The sequence below is a fragment of the Eutrigla gurnardus genome (genome assembly GCF_963514095.1).
Source record: "Eutrigla gurnardus genome assembly, chromosome: 14".
Taxonomy (NCBI): domain Eukaryota; kingdom Metazoa; phylum Chordata; class Actinopteri; order Perciformes; family Triglidae; genus Eutrigla; species Eutrigla gurnardus.
The window spans coordinates 24,377,562-24,395,279 of NC_139937.1; the positions used below are offsets into that span (position 1 = coordinate 24,377,562).

At 42.0% G+C, this 17,718-nt stretch overlaps 1 protein-coding gene across 1 annotated transcript in view; it reads right to left on the reverse strand.

The window, feature by feature from the left end:
* Nucleotides 1-724: 724 nt before the first annotated feature.
* The window catches only part of LOC311025016 (NACHT, LRR and PYD domains-containing protein 1b allele 5-like), a 35,711-nt gene continuing 18,717 nt past the window's right edge, over nt 725-17,718 (reverse strand). The window contains exon 9 of the mRNA XM_084027681.1: nt 725-1,379. Within this exon, the coding sequence (XP_083883807.1) occupies nt 1,114-1,379 (266 nt within the window). The 3' untranslated portion in view covers nt 725-1,113. The remainder of the gene's footprint in view (nt 1,380-17,718) is intronic.

The following is a 17,718-nucleotide window of genomic DNA, read 5'->3' on the forward strand; positions in this document are numbered from 1 at the left end:
GACAGACAGGTAACCAGTCTAGCACAGGGAGACATGTAGAGACAGACAGGTAACCAGTCTATCACAGGGCTGACATGTCGAGACAGACAGGTAACCAGTCTATCACAGGGAGACATGTAGAGACAGACAGGTAACCAGTCTATCACAGGGAGACATGTAGAGACAGACAGGTAACCAGTCTATCACAGGGAGACATGTAGAGACAGACAGGTAACAGTCTATCACAGGGCTGACATGTAGACAGACAGGTAACCAGTCTATCACAGGGCTGACATGTAGAGACAGACAGGTAACCAGTCTATCACAGGGAGACATGTAGAGACAGACAGGTAACCAGTCTATCACAGGACTGACATGTAGAGACAGACAGGTAACCAGTCTATCACAGGACTGACATGTAGAGACAGACAGGTAACCAGTCTATCACAGGGCTGACATGTAGAGACAGACAGGTAACCAGTCTATCACAGGGAGACATGTAGAGACAGACAGGTGACCAGTCTATCACAGGGAGACATGTAGAGACAGACAGGTAACCAGTCTATCACAGGGCTGACATGTAGAGACAGACAGGTAACCAGTCTATCACAGGGAGACATGTAGAGACAGACAGGTAACCAGTCTATCACAGGGAGACATGTAGAGACAGACAGGTCTTACCTTGTATGTGACCGGTGTTTTGGTATTCTTGTGAAAATGAAAGGAGGAAAAGAAAATAGACATCTTTTGACTTCACTCATGAAGATTTTATTATAAATGTATAAATTTAAAAATATAAACCATTTTGTGATAAAAGTGATTTTAAAAAAACACACTTGGTATAAATGAAGCTTATGTTATGTTTTCATTTACATAAACTAGACTTTCATTCCATTTGATTATTTGTTGGATAAAAACATGTCTGATGATAACTTGTTCGTTTCTTACATGATTGTCTGATAATTCATTGATTGATCGGGGCTGGACCACATAAGTATACATTTCATTGGATTTAAGAGGAAACGGCTCCGTTTAAACATTTCGCGTAGCATTAAAATGAATATCTCCCCAACTTTGATTATATAAAAACTGTTTGTGTTCAGGTAGAATGTAGATTTGGTCTGATGATAAATTTCACTTCTTCTTCTTGAGGTCAGCAATGAGATATTTCTCCCTTTCCTCGAGGATTGCGTAGAAGACGTCTTTGCCGTCAGGTCCGGCAGCAGTCAGGGGACCGGAGTAGAGCTTCCTCATCTTCCCCTGATCAGTGCGGCTCGCCAAGATTTCATCGTAACTCTCTTGTTGGATGATCCCTTTGTCGAGGAGCTCATCAAAAATGGGTTCAATGTTTTTCACTCTTTTGATCAGCTGGAGTCTATGTTTATCCACAAAATGAGCCCCTGAGGAAAGAAGGAGGAATGCCTGATTACAACTTTGTACATTTTCTTCAGAGGAAAAGGTTCATTTTGATGATCAAATAGTGGATTTCTAACTCTGGCATTAAACTACATCTGAAAGAATAAGGGTTCAGTTTACAGCTACGAAGTTACGTGTTCTCCAAATTCTGTAAAGCTCTTGCATCTAAAGTTTCTACAATACGACATTTTTGGGAGACGCACTTTCATGCCAAGAGTAAGATGAGAAGAAAGATACTATATACTATACTTCTACTATACTACTACCACCACCAAATGCAGTTGGAACCCGAGGGCCTGGGCTGCACCAGATTTCTGCCTAAAAGCCTTTTAAAGCAACACTAAAGAGTATTTAGTGCCTTAAAATAATGTTTCCAAAATAGTTTCAGTGGTTCATCACCTCAAAATCCGTCTTAACACAGACTCTGGCAAAACTTCAATATTAATGCTATTAGACCTCAGTGCTGCATTTGACACTGTCGACCACTCAATACTTTTGGACAGGTTGGAAAACTGGGTGGGGCTCTCAGGCACAGTCTTAAGCTGGTTCAAGTCATATCTACAAGATAGGAACTATTTTGTTTCCATTGGCGACTTTGTATCAGAACCTACCAATGTAACGTGTGGAGTCCCCCAAGGTTCAATCTTGGGGCCGACTTTATTCAACATCTACATGCTCCCACTAGGACAAATCATGCAAAATAATAACATTGACCACCATTGCTATGCCGATAACACCCAAATCTATGTAGCACTATCACCAAACGACTATCGCCCCATAGATCTTCTGTGCCAGTGCATTGAGCAAGTCAAAGACTGGATGTGCCAAAACTTCCTACAACTAAATGAGGACAAAACTGAGATAATTGTTTTTGGTGCTAAAAAAGAAAGGTTTAAAATAATTCAACACCTTCACTCTCTGTCCCTGAAAACCTCAAACAAAGCCAGAAATCTTGGGGTTATTATGGATTCTGATTTACATTTCGACAGTCACGTTAAATCAGTAACAAAATCAGCCTTCTATCACCTAAAAAATGTAGCAAGACTTAGAGGGCTCATGTCAGCTCAAGACTTAGAAAAACTTGTACATGCCTTTATTACTAGTAGGCTAGACTACTGTAATGGTCTCCTTGCAGGTCTTCCGAAAAAAACTGTCAGGCAGCTACAGCTTGTTCAGAATGCTGCTGCTAGAGTTCTTACAAAGACCAAAAAATGTGAGCACATTACACCAATTCTTAAATCCTTACATTGGCTCCCTGTATGTCAGAGGATTGATTTCAAAATCCTCCTGCTCACATATAAATCACTACATGGTCTAGGACCGAAGTATATCACTGATATGCTCCCACTACATAAGCCTTCTAGACCACTAAGATCTTCTGAGACCAATCTGTTAGTGATTCCCAGAGTAAACAACAATCACGGGAGAGCATCATTTAGTCACTATGCAACAAATGGCTGGAATAAACTTCCTGAAGATGTAAGACTTGCCCTAACTCTGACCACTTTTAAAACTAGACTGAAAACTGTTATGTTCACCATAGCTTTCTGCTAAATCTTTTAATGTCTGCACTGTTTTTAATTATTGCAAATGTGTTTTTATTCTCCTTTTCTTTCTGTAATGCATTTTTAATTTTGCCTTTTTTTTTTTTAAATTCTTCTATTTTTTTCCACTTTATTGTATGACAAGTTATGATGTGAAGCACTTTGAGTCTAGGCTGGGTGAACCCTGCCTGAACTTCCGGGAAATTTGGATTTCGCTCGGCAGTTTAGGCTGGACACCCTCAGGCTTACTTTCGCTGTTACATTGCCAGAATCTTTGGCTCCAATCAGAAACGGCCATTCTCTCCTGGCACGCTATTGGCCGGTGACGTGACGATGACGAAACATAATGGGGAACGATGCCCATTGATCCCGCCTCTTGAGCAGTAGAAACAAAGCGCAGCTTCCCCAGACTAATGTTCAATCTTAAAAGATTGACCTTAGTATGGTGAAAACCAGACTAAGGATTTGCCTCTTTTCTCTTTAATGTTACTGGAAATTCAATAACTTTGAGCCCCAGGTGATGAAGAACTGATGGGCATTTCGCACAGTATTCTGATATATTTAAAACTTAAGTGGGTCTATTAATCAAAAACAAGGTTTTTTGTTGAGGTTGACCAATGGTGCAACTTAATCAGTCAGTTACTTTCTTACTTACTTACTGAGCCACAGAGCCACGGTCCAGCCAATAGTCTTAATCTAATCTAATAATCTTAAATACTGTGTCAGGCTGAATAAGTACAACATTGTAGTTTTAAAAACAACCACCCTGTCACGATCTGTGTTTTGTCATGTTCTGTTTCCTTGGTTTTGATTTTCTGTTTTATTTTGTCCTCAGTGTGTGTGGTGACTATTCAAAAAAAAAAAAAACTTGTCACCTGATGGTGGTTTGGGATGGTTCTTAACTCAATTCCAGAGTGAATAAAAAAGAAAAGTTGCGAAGGTTATGATGTCTTTGGGTGAGGTTCCCGTTTATTTCAACAAAAGGGATAAGGCAAGTTGACAAACAAAAAGCTTCTCTTGATTCTCTGGCTGTCGTGTAAAAACTGTGTCTCTCCCACCACCACTCAACTCAAACTAATCAGCTCTCCTGATCTCTAGCAGCTGGGGCAGATTCTGGGGTAAAAGAAAGGAACTGAAACAATACTGCACCCTTGTGGAAAAGTAAATACCTACACAACATAAAAAATGGCTCCTACACACCGGCCCCATAATTGTGTTGGTGTGCACTACAATTATATAAACATATTTCAAAAAGGAGCCAAAAAGAGTGTGTGTGTGTGCAAATCTTCTTCTTCTTCTTTCAGAAGTCGGTGTCCATAAATCAAATCTTCTTTCTTTCATAAGTCAATCCATAAATCAGTCTTTAATAACAATCTTTATGTCTCCAATAGCATGCAGAGCTTGGTGACAGGCCTCTCCAGAAAGCCTGTCTTGGTCTTCAGCTGAACTGACCGGACAACACCTCTCCTGTCTGGAAAGGTTTTGGTCACTTTACCCATCAGCCATGAACTTCTTGGAGCAGAAGGGTCCATGATAACAACAACGTCGTCCACGGAAAAATTCCTTCGTGGCTTTGTCCACTTTTGTCTTTCTTGGAGCAGTGGAAGATACTCCCTTACCCACCGCTTCCAAAATAAATCTGACAGATACTGTACCTGTCTCCATCTTCGTTTGATGTATATATCACTATCATCAAAAAGTCCAGGAGGAAGAAGGGGTTTGGCCTTCAACAGAAGAATGTGGTTGGGTGTAAGTGTTTCCAGGTCATTAGGGTCATCGGATAGTTTGGTTATTGGGCGACTGTTGAGAATGGCTTCAATTTCACAAAGAATAGTGCAAAAGCTCTCATCATCCATGGTTTGCTGTTTGACAATGGAATACAGCACCTTTCTTATGAGGCGAATGATCCGCTCCCATGTTCCGCCGTAGTGAGATCCAGCAGGAGGGTTAAATGTCCATGCTATTCCTCTTTTTGCCAAAGCACTTTGAATTTTGTTGTGATCCAGGGCTCTAAGAGCTTCCCTTAGCTCTCTTTCAGCTCCAACAAAATTGGTGCCGTTGTCTGACCTGAGGTTGGAGATTTGCCCACGTCGACACATGAACCGTCGGATGGCATTTATGCATGAATCTGTTGTCAGTGAGTGGGCTGCTTCAAGGTGTACTGCCCGGCTGGTCATGCATGTGAAGATTACGCCATACCTTTTGACCATGCTGCGACCTCTTTTGATGTCAATAGGGCCGAAATAATCCACGCCTGTATTAGTAAACGGTGGCAAGTCTGGCAGGAGTCTTTCAGCTGGAAGGTCAGACATTTTCTGTTCTCCAACTCTCCCTTGAAGACGACGACAGGTAACACAATCAGCAATGATTTTCCTGCAGGCTGAGTTTGCATTTGTTATCCAGTAGGTTTTTCGAAGTGTAGATATCATATGATTACGTCCAGCGTGACCCACTTGCTTGTGAATATGTTGTAAGATAAGTTTGGATATGTATTGATCTTTAGACAGAATTATTGGATGTTTTACTGTTTCAGGCATGGATGCTTTTCTCAGGCGGCCTCCTACTCTCAACAGCCCATCTTGGAGTGTGGGATCCAACCTGTAGATGTCACTGTTGGTTGGCACAGATGATGCTCCTTTCTCCAAGAGGGAGATTTCCCTGTGAAATCTTTGCTGTTGGCAGAGGCGTGCAATTTCCAGTTCTGCATTATGTAAGTCATCCCGTGTCAATGGTTGAACATTTATCTTTGCTTTGTGTTGATGTCCTTTGTTGCATGTTTTACCTTTTTTCCTTAGCTGTTGAAGCAGGTCTTTAAACTTCAAAAACCAGGCGACTGAAGTTTTGAGTTTTTCCCAGTCTGAAAAATAGGTTAGAAGCTTGTTCATAGTATTGGATGCATCATCAACAACACAAGCATTAACTGTGAGGTCTTGTTTGACCTCGGGGTCATCCAAGCTGACGGCAGGTTTGTTTACCTCCTGTTTTGGCCAGGTCCTTTCCTCAGTCAGCAGAAACTCTGGTCCTTTGAGCCAACGTTCACATTTCAGAAAACCATCAGCTGACAGTCCTCTTGAAGCCTCATCAGCGGGGTTCTGTTTAGAGCCTATGTACCTCCACTGGGCCACCTCTGTAGCTTCTCTTATGACAGCCACTCTGTTCGCTACAAATGTGTGGAATCTCTTTGTTTCACTTGAAATGTAATTAAGCACCGTCGTGCTGTCGGTCCAGAACACTGACTGGTCCAATTCCAGTTGAAGCTCCTTTGTAATCATCTTGTCCAGTCTGACAGCTAATACAGCAGCTGTGAGTTCAAGCCTTGGTATTGTGGTTTGTTTCATGGGGGCGACTCTGGACTTTCCAACCATGAAAGCAATGTTAACTTCATCAGAGATGCCTTTCAATCTCAGATAAGAAACAGCGCCGTATCCACACTCACTAGCATCTGAGAAGTGATGCAGCTGTGCATTGCTTACCTTTTCAAAGTTCTTCGGCTTGATACACCGTTCCACCTTTAACAGTGACAATTTATGCAGATTTGTCAGCCACTGTGTCCACTTCTGCAGAAAGGTTTGTGGTATTGTGTCATCCCAACCAATTTTTCTTTTGCACAGCTCTTGTAGCATCAGCTTAGGAGGCAGTGTGAATGGTGACAAGAAACCAAGAGGGTCATAGATAGAATTAACCACTGACAAGATTCCACGGCGGGTACATGGACGATTTTCCAGTGCAATCTTGAACATGAACATGTCTGTTTCTGCACACCAGTGCAATCCAAGAGCTCTTTCAACAGGTAAGTTGTCTTTATCCAAATTGAGCTCTTTGGTTGCTTTGGAACGATTTTCTTCAGGGAGGCTGGCAAGAACTGCTCGACTGTTGCTCATCCACTTTGAGAGCCGAAAGCCTCTTTTGGCACATGCAGCAGTGAGATCTTGTACCATTTGCAAAGCTTCCTCTTCTGAAGACACAGACTTTAAACAATCGTCCACGTAAAAATTTTGTTTGATGGTCTGTAACACTTTGTCACTGTAATGAGCCGTGTTGTCATCAGCAACTCTCTTTAACGCATAATTGGCGCAGCTCGGTGATGAAGTTGCTCCAAATATATGAACTTTCATTCTGAAGTCCACCAACGGTTGCATTACATTTCCATTATGCCACCACAAAAATCGGAGAAAATCAACATGTTTCTGAGAAACTTGGACTTGGTGAAACATAGCTTGAACATCAGTCATGATGGCCACTGCTTCTTGCCTAAATCTCAGAAGAACACCAAAGAGGGAATTTGTGAGGTCAGGACCTTGTAACAGCTGGCTGTTCAAAGATGTGCCTTTGAAACTTGCTCCACAGTCGAATACAACTCTCAGGGTTTTCTTCTTGGGATGATACACCCCATGATGTGGTATGTACCAGATTTTATCTTCAGTTCCGTTCAGTTGCTGTTGAGGCACCTGCTCCGCATAGCCACTTTTAATAACATCATTAAGGAAGTGCACATACTCCTGATGATACTCTTTGTTCCTCTGAAACTTTCTTTTCAAACTCATGACTCGTTGTTCAGCAATGCATCGATTGTTTGGCATTATGACGTCATCATCCTTAAAAGGTAAATCAACACAATAATGGTTGTTTTCAAGACGAATTGTTTTTTCCATAATGTGGAGAAACCTCATATCTTCTCTTGACATTAAAGTGTCATCACATGACCTTTCATTGAAGTCTTGGTTGTATTGTGTGATTAACAACTGTTCCACTTTATCAATGGAGATCCTATTGACAGTGACAGTAGGGCAGCCATTCTTCCCTGTATCACTTCCACTTCCTTTAAGTGGGCCGTTCACCACCCACCCCAATAGGGTCCGAACAGCATAGGGTCCATCATTACAGCTGTTAATGATTTCCCAAGGCTCCAAAAGCTTTGAGGCATTTGTGCCAATCAACAAATCCACTCCAACTTCAAGCTCGGGAACTTTAATCTTTCGCAGGTAAGGCCATCTTCTGAGATCCTTTTCTGTCGCAATATTGTTTCTTGTAACTGGCATGGTTTGTTGAGTGTAAACCTCAGGTAGGTCTAGAAACCTGTTGTCATCATAACCAGCTACTTCCAGTCCAGTCAGAACATGAGTCTTTACAGTGTGTGCTTGTCCCATAGTTCGCAGGAAGATGTGTGTTTGGATACTGTCCATGTTCAGCTGTCTCATCAGGCGTTCTGTACAAAAGGTAGCTGAGCTTCCTGGATCAAGGAAAGCGTAAGTGGTCAAAATTTTGTTTCCATTCTTAACCTTTACTTGTACAGGTACAATTGAGAGAACACATTTCTGTGTACCGGCCCCAGTGTGAGCACAGGTCTGCTGAGGGACAACAGTGTTGTTTGACTGTTCAAATGTTCTGAATTTAGCTGGATTGTGAAGCATTGTAGGATGTCTGAAGTTACATACATCACATGTTAGACGTTTTTTGCAGCTCTTGCTGATATGACCTGGTTTTAGACAACCAAAACAAACACCACTTTGCCTTAAAAGATCAAGTTTCTCACGATGCACTTTGTTCTTAAGATGTACACAATCTTCTATTGCGTGATCCTCTTTACATATGCAACATGATGTAGTCTTGCTTTTTGATAAAGAAAAGGCATGGTAGAGCGGTGCAGACCTTATACCTGCTGAAGTGTTTACAGCTGCCACAGTTGCTGGATTTTTATTCCTGGGTGGAAATCTTGGGGGAGCTTTTCCTTTAAGTGTAGCAGTTTGTGTGTCTTGTAGGTTACCAAAAACAGGATCAGAGAGAATTTTGATCTGATGTTCCAGAAAGTTGACCAAATCAGAGAACAAAACTCTACTTCCTCGTCTCTCCTGTAGGTCACAAACAGCTGCTCTCCATCTTTCTTTTAATTTGTAGGGCAGTTTCATCACAAGCTGTTTCAGGTTTGATGGTACATTCATTTCTGCCATATATTGTAGACTTTCCATCATGTTGCAACATCCTCTCAAGAACAACATGTATGTTTGAAGAGCGGCAACATCTTCAGTTTTTATTGGTGGCCAACTTAAAGCTTTTTCCATGTAAGCTGCCCCAATCTTCATTTCATTGCCGAAGTGTTCCTTTAACAAATACTTGGCTCTGTGATAGCCTTGATCATTTGGCATGTGATAGCAGCTTCTGACCAGTTCTCTAGGCTGCCCCCTGGTGTGCTGTTCTAGGTAGTACAAGCAGTCCTGGAGATTATTGACTTTTCTTTCAACCCCCTGCTCAAAGGCCATGATAAAAGATCCATACTGTAGAGGGTCACCATCAAATATGGGTATTGCTCGAGGTGGAAGAGATGCTGAGTGTTGTTGTTGAACCAGCTGAGCAGTGATTTCTGTTTGTCGCTGCATAATGTTGCCAATGTCCTGTATTTTATTTTCATTTGTGTTCATTTGTGGTGTGGTACAAACATTGCTTGACCTGTGACCTTGCAGTGAATTGAAGACAGTTGTATGGCCTCCTGGTGGTCTTTGTAGGGATTGCATGGGTTGTATTGAAGTGAGGGTTTCCCATGGTTGTGTTTGGGCAGATTTTCTTTCCTTAGGGCGTGCATCATGCAGGTGTGAGGGTGGTTGCTGTGAGGGTGGTTGTTGCACTGGTTCTGACTTTGACCTTTGTGACATTTCCATTTTTGATTTTGTGGCTTTATTGAAATATGAGTCCATTCCATCGGATGGTGTAGAACCACTTCCCACCACACTGCTTTCCAGTATGGCTATTTTAGCTGTAGCAGCAGCTAGTTGGGTTTCCATTTCCAGTTGTTCCTTTTGTCTTTTCAATCTTTCCTGTTCTGCATGCAGTTTTTCCTCTTGAGCCTCCAGTGCATGTTTCCTCTCCAGAGCAGCCATGTGTTGGATTAGTGCTGCCTTTTCAGCTTTTGCTCGTAAGCATGCAGAGCTTGTGATGGAAGATTTAGACGAAGATTTAGACTTAGATGAGACCCGTGTTTTTCCAAGGGGGGAAACATTTGAAATACTATCATTGGGTTGAATCTCATCCTCCTGGTCAACATTTGGTTGAATCTCATCCTCCTGAAGTACAGACTCTTTGTCACAATGTGTTTGAGCATCCTTCAACCATTTATACATATCACACATGAACTTTTCATTTGCTTTAAATTTCTGTTCAAACCATGTTTGCTGCCTTTTCCATTCTTCTTCAGGCAGTGGCATTTCCATCAATGCATCATGAGTTTCAGCAGCAGCATCACACAGTTTATTAAACTCCTTTATAAGATTTTCAACATTGCTCAAAGAATCAGTTGTTATTTTGACAGATAACAGATCATCGATCTGCAACTTGATTTTGGATGCTTGATTCAAGGTTAACTTCCGGTTCTTTTGTAGGTTTTCGATTAGAAATGAAACACCTTTTGCAGTTAATTTTCTCTCTCTTTTTGCAACATCACTTTTTACAGCACGTTCTTCAAGTTTTGCAACATCACTGTTTGCAGTTGCAACATCACCTTTTACAGCACGTTCTTCAAGTTTTGCAACATCACTGTTTGCAGTTGCAACATCACCTTTTGCAACACGCTCCTCAAGAATAACATTTTCAACATCAGCATTTTTCTCCATTTCCACACTGTCAATATGTCAACATGTGACGTCAGCAGACAATAGCAGTCATTCACAGGTGATGATCATTTTCCTCCATTTTCCAATTAGCTTTCCATTTTCATTACCTTTTCCATTCATCAACATTCATGACATCCAGTTCCAAAATCCAATGCATCAACACAGTCCAGTTCCATTAAATCACTCAAACAGGCTCAGTTTCTTTGTTCGTGCAGTTTTATTGTCTGCTGTTTCCTTCACCTTTCTCATCTGGCTCTGTCTGGTGAAGAGGGGGAAGGGGTTGCCAGCTCCATGGCCTCCTCTTGATCCACACAGCAGCCTCTTTCCATCCAAGGCAAAGCTCCTTACTTGTCCTCCATCCAGGGCAAACAGTTTTTACTTGTGTGGTGACTATTCAAAAAAAACAAAACTTGTCACCTGATGGTGGTTTGGGATGGTTCTTAACTCGATTCCAGAGTGAATAAAAAAGAAAAGTTGCGAAGGTTATGATGTCTTTGGGTGAGGTTCCCGTTTATTTCAACAAAAGGGATAAGGCAAGTTGACAAACAAAAAGCTTCTCTTGATTCTCTGGCTGTCGTGTAAAAACGGTGTCTCTCCCACCACCACTCAACTCAAACTAATCAGCTCTCCTGATCTCTAGCAGCTGGGGCAGATTCTGGGGTAAAAGAAAGGAACTGAAACATTACTGCACCCTTGTGGAAAAGTAAATACCTACACAACATAAAAAATGGCTCCTACAGTGTGGTTCCCTGTCTCGTACTTCCTGGTCCTTGTTGTTTCCGCTGTCTTGACTCCCCCACCCTCTCGTGTTGATTACCATGCCTGCCCTGATGTGTTTCACCTGTCCCTCGTCAGCTCCCTGCCTCCCTGTGTATATAGTCTGTGTGTTTCCCCTGTCTCTTGTCGGATCATTGTCGCTGTCGATGTCGTCTGTCGTTGTCACTGCATGTCACTCTGTCTGCTGCCCCACGTCTCGTCCTTGGATTTGTTTGTTTCTGCCTCCCGTGTCCCTTCGTGTTTTGGTTCCTGTTTAGTAAGTGTTTCTTTGATAGTCGTTTTCGCCCTCGTGGTCTCCTTTGTGTGATACTTTGTTTGAGTCTTAGTTTTTGGTTTGTATTTCGTTTATTATTAAAATAAAACCCTTTTTCACTGCATTTGGGTCCTCACCTCCTGCTTCCTAGCCAAACCGTGACACACCCACTGCTTTGTACCTTTACGGAGCATCACAAGCTTGTTATGTGCCATACACTCCTGGAAGTTTTAATTTTGGCTGTGCCTCTATAATCAGACACATTCCTATATTGGTATTTTTTTAATGATTTAATTTTGTTTCGGCGTTGCCATATAACTGAGCCTTAATGTGTTTACCTGTTCAAATTATTGCTTTTCTTGCTGTTCTGATTGTTATAGTAAGACATCATTCTGTGAATGATGTAAGTGTTCATGAGACAACAGAGGTCTGCATAAAGCCTGTGAACAAGAAGTGTTAATATTCCCTCATTTCATTTTACAGCTACTTGATCCTCAGTGGCAGCGACTGATAGAAAAACAATGGCCGAAGGTAGGAGCGCCGGTATTCTCTCACACAGCTGTTACTCAAAAAAGCAAGAACATGTAACATGTTGTACAAATGTAGTGACAAATACATATATTTGATATATAATATGATGATATTATGATGTAACATATGGAATGGAGTGTAAGAGAGAGTTAAATAAAAACAAAGCAAACTGAGAATAGACACGCAGTGTTTACGTTTTTTCACTAGTGCATGATTGTCTGAAAGTAGTCCATAGTACATAACGCAGTATTCACTCATGGTATTTCACGACAGTAAACCACACATCACAGAGCCCTGCTGGTTTTTAGGATTTCTTTAGCCTTTTTGAAGAATTAAACTATATATTTGATTTACAGCCACAAACGTAGGATAACATCAGTCTTATCCTTGAAGGTCTTTTTCTCTTAAAACAAAAAAATCTGTTTTAAAGCCAGGAAGATGTATTCGAGTACATTAACCTATGTAAGTCTATTTGTGTGTGTGTGTGTGTGTGTGTGTGTGTGTGTGTGTGTGTTGAAAACAGGAGTAGACATAATCAATGTTATTTTTCCATTAATTTTTTCAGCTACGGGACCCTCGACAGGAGTTCCTGGTGTTGATACCGAGGGGGAATATAAACAGGGAGGTAATATGACGTCTTCACACCAAATGCCTTTCAGGCTGTCTGTGATCAGTCGCTGATCAGATTGTCTGGAAACCCAGAATCTGAATAGTATTTGTACTTCATTACTTCCCACCTCTGATTAAGGACCTCATGATTTATGAATTTTAAACTGAGTTACAGACGTCTCTGTCCGAATGTAAACCTAGAGGACAAATTAAGAGCAGCAAGGGCATTTGAGAGAGAGAGAGAGAGAGAGAGAGAGAGAGAGAGAGAGAGAGAGAGAGAGAGAGAGAGAGAGAGAGAGAGAGAGAGAGAGAGAGAGAGAGAGAGAGAGAGAGAGAGAGAGAGAGAGAGAGAGAGAGAGAGAGAGAGAGAGAGAGAGAGAGAGAGAGAGAGAGAGAGAGAGAGAGATTAAAAAAGTAGTAGGCATAAACACTAGACTGATCAATCATCGTGCAATTTTAATTTTCCAAAAATGTGTTTTTAGATGCGGGACCCTCGACTGGAGTTCATGCTGGTGGTTTTGATATAGCACTGACGGGAGGTAATATGACGTCTTCCCACCAAATGCCTTTCAGTTTGTCTGTGATCAGTCGCTGATCAGATTTTCTGGAAACTCAGAATCTTAAATTTGATTGAATATAAATCTACAGGACAAATGAAGTGCAGCGAAAGCATTTGAGAGCTCTGTATGTAAGTCTTCTGTCTGTCTGTGTGTGTGTGTGTCTGTGTGTGTGTGTGTCTGTGTGTGTGTGTGTGTGTGTGTGTTGAAAACATTAGCAGACATAAACACTACGATCGTTCGGAATTGTACAATTTTAATTTTCCTGAATTTGTTTCAGCTCGACCCTGGATTCCTGAGGATAAAGTTCCTGAGATTGATTTCATGGTGGAAGGTTCAGTGATGGGAGGTAATATGACATCTTCTCAGCAAATACCTTTCAGGGTCACACACGCTGTTGAATGGCAACGGTGTTTGTTAACCGAAGTTACTTAATATGCAAGATTTGCGGTCGACATTAAATGACTAGACTTACCTGAAGAGGAAAGGCTGGTGTCATCATCATCATCTTTGATGTCCAACACCACACTGGCAGGGCTGGGAGTGGGACTCTCTTCAATTTGTCCGGCTGCTGCTGCTGAAGTGCTTGGCCTTGCGTCACGTAACTTATCGGACACCGTGCATTGTTCAGCTTTTAAATAAACTCCATTAGTCGCCAGATGCTGATAAAAAAAAATGTTGCAGACTGGGACTTTGAAAGATCCGCATGACATTAAGACATTTATATAGCAGCAAACAACGATTTGCTATGAAGAGATAGTGGAGTAAAAGTAAAGATACGTTTGAAAATGTAGGGAGTAACATTAAAACATTGTCCCTGAAATAAATACTAAAGTATAGATAGAGGTTGATTTAATCTAATCATTAAAAAAGATAATTATAAAGAGTTAGAAGTCTCAGTACAAATGTGAATCTTTAGGAAGTATTAAGTGCAGCGAGAGCATTTGAGATGTTTGTCCCTGTGAGACACCAGAGCCTCATCCCACTCCTCCGTTCTCATTCTCCTCAACCTATCTCCTGCATTCGACACAGTCAACCACCAAATCCTCCTCTCCACCCTGACTGAACTTGGCATAACTGACTCTGCTCTCACCTGGTTTACATCATACCTGACAAATCGCACCTTTCAGGTCACATAGAATGTCCAAATCCTGTTATCTGGAAACGGGTGTCCCTCAAGGAACAGTACTAGGACCACTTCTGTTCTCATTATACGCCAGATCACTAGGTTCTGTAACTCAACTGCAACTCGCATCTCGGACTGTCTGGCTGACATCTCTGTCTGGACAACTGCTCATGACCTCAAGCTTAACCTGAATAAAACCGAACTCCTCTTCATCCCAGGGAAAGACTGCTCTCGCATGGACCTGTCGTCACTGTCCAGGGCATCACAGTATTACCTTCCTCAACTGCGAGGAACCTGGGTGTAATCCTCGATGACCAACTATCCTGCACCCCCAACATCACTGCTGTGGCCCGATCCTGCAGATTTGCCCTCTACAATATCCGCAGGATTCTGACTTTCCTCACAAAGGATGCAACGGAACTCCTGGTCCAAACACTGGTCATCTCCCGCCTTGACTACTGCAACTCTCTCCTGGCTGGTCTCCTGGCCTCGGCCACTAAACCATTGCAGCGTATCCAGAACGCTGCAGCACGCCTTATCTTCAATCTACCCAAATTCTCCCATGTGACCCCCCTCCTCCGTGACCTCCACTGGCTCCCTGTTGCAGCACGCATTCAATTCAAGACGATGACACTGGCCTTCAGGGCTATCAATGGAACGGCACCTGTCTACCTTCAAACACTGGTCAAACCTCATACCCCGAAGCGAGCACTTCGCTCCTCTACTTCAGCTGGCCGGCTGGTACCACCATCGCTGAAATCAAACAAATGTCGCTCAGCAAAGTCCAGACTCTTCTCTGTTCTGGTCCGCAGTGGTGGAACGAACTCCCGACCAATGTCAGGACAGCAGAGTCACTGCCATCTTCCGAAAAAGGCTCAAGACTCACCTGTTCAGACTTCACCTCCACTCTGCAAAGCACTAACACCCTTCCCCAAAAAAAGCACTTCTATGTTCTTACCTGTAGCACTTTGATCAATGCATTGTTGTACTTAAGGTATCCTTGCTGAACATCTACTACTTTACTCAGACGAGGACCTAACACTTGTTCTATTTTTTAGCTCTTACTCGATCGGCAATGATATGTTGTGGTTTCTTTCTTTCCACAAATACACTTATTGCTAAATGCCATCCATCCATCCATCCATTTTCTACCGCTTATCCTGTATTCAGGGTCACGGGGGGGGGGGGGGGGGCTGGGGGCTGGAGCCGATCCCAACTGTCATTGGGCGAAGGCAGGGTACACCCTGGACAAGACGCCAGTCTATTGCAAGGCCGACATATAGGCTCACATTCACACCTACGGGCAATCTAGAGTCACTAATTAACCTATCCCCATCCTGCATGTCTTTGGACTGTGGGAGGAAGCCGGAGAACCCGGAGAGAACCCACGCTTACACGGGGAGAACATGCAAACTCCACACAGAAGGAACCCGGGGCCGACCCAGGAATCGAACCCAGGACCCTCTTGCTGTGAGGCGAGAGTGCTACCCACTACACCACCGTGCTCAGGACATTTTCAGTTTATTTTGACATGTAACATTCTAATTCTTCTATTCTGACAGTGATTATGTGATCATTTTACAGTTCCTCTCTCTTCAGAGCGATACTGTGTGGATGAACATTGTCCTGTGCTGATCCAGAAGGTGAGTGATGTAACGTCTGACTTGGATTCTAAAACAATGGATTCGTCTACATTGATTGATCTTTTCTCTGTTTTAGATCATTAACTGCATCTCTTTGGGTTTTGGGCTGTTGGTCAGACAAAACATTTGAAGATATCAATGTAGATGTAAGGGAATTGCGATGGGTACCTTTAACCATTTTCTGAAATATAGACCAAATTATATAACTAAAGTTAATAAATGACGGGAAGAATCAACAGATTCATCAATAATAGAACTGGTACTGTATATAATAAAGGTTCTGGTACTGTTGTCAATCACAACAGAGCAAAGACAGCCGTTGGGCTGAATGTTATTACGCCTGGGAAAATAGTTCCTTACAAGAACTGAATTTAAAGCTAGAAGGAGGATTTTAACTATGAGGTGGGTTTTAACTAAACTTGACATTTTCAGGTAAATTCTGTAATGTTTATTGAATATGAACAAAATGTAAACAAACTGTAAACAGATGACCGATGTTGTTGATGGACAGTGACATGTAGTAACACTGGTATGATCCTTTAAGCAGGTAATAAAATAAAAGTCAGGAACCCGTTAACAGAAATACAATAGTTATAAAAGAGAAGTTGCCAAAGAAATATGTACATCTACATCAGTAAACAGTCAAGTGGACAAACATCAGTTGTTTCACTATCTTGTGAAGTTTGGATGATGTTCTCCACATCCATGTTTCTAAAACAGACATTGATGATATTTAAAGAGTAAAATCTATAATCATCCCAGCAGAGAAATTTAACTTTTGCTTCATGAACATTTCCTTTGAATTTTCCAGGTGGAGATGACGGCGTCTATTATAGAGCTGCTTTTGGAAACCGTGGCTGATTTGAGTGACGGGGAGCTTGGGGATTTCAAGAAGGTCCTCTTGTCTCAAACTGACTTCCATCATCAGTTTAAGGTCCCATCCATGCTGTTTGAGATAACAGGACATCAGGACATGGTGTTTCTAATGGTGTTGTACTACAACGAAGAGGCTGTGAATAAGACCAAGGAGGTTTTGGAGGAGATCAGCAGGACTGATCTGGTGCAGAGGCTGTCAGACAGCAGCTCAGGACCCAAAAGTAATAACAATAAAGACAAAAACATGTTAAAATCCCCAAAATGTTGAATCAATGACTTTTACCACTTTTACCCTCAGAGCAAGACTCAGGTGAACACCGGTCTGGATTGATCAGGAAAGTGAGTAATGTTACATCTGTCTGACTGAGTACAACACAGCTTTCATTCACCTAATGCAGGTTCATTCATGGACTACATATTTATTTAATGAACGTATTATTTTTCAGGTAGCGAGAAGAGTAGCTGTTCAACAGCTGATTTTGGAAACCCTGAATGATTTGGATGATCTGAGGTTTGAGAGATTCAGGAGGTTCCTGATGTTGATTGTCCATCAGAAGAACCTCCCATTCTTCCCATTAATGATGAGAGACAGTTATAATACAGACAGAAGGATGACCGTGTATCTGATGATGGAGAATTACGGGCAACAGTCTGTGGAGTTAACCACGGAGGCTTTTAAACAAATGAACAGGACAGATCTGATACAGAGGTTACCAAAGCTCAGTTCAGGACTCACAGGTAAGACATAAGCCCCTTTACTCCGCCTTCTCGTTGCAGGATGATCACTCCTTCTTTCTTTTTGGTGT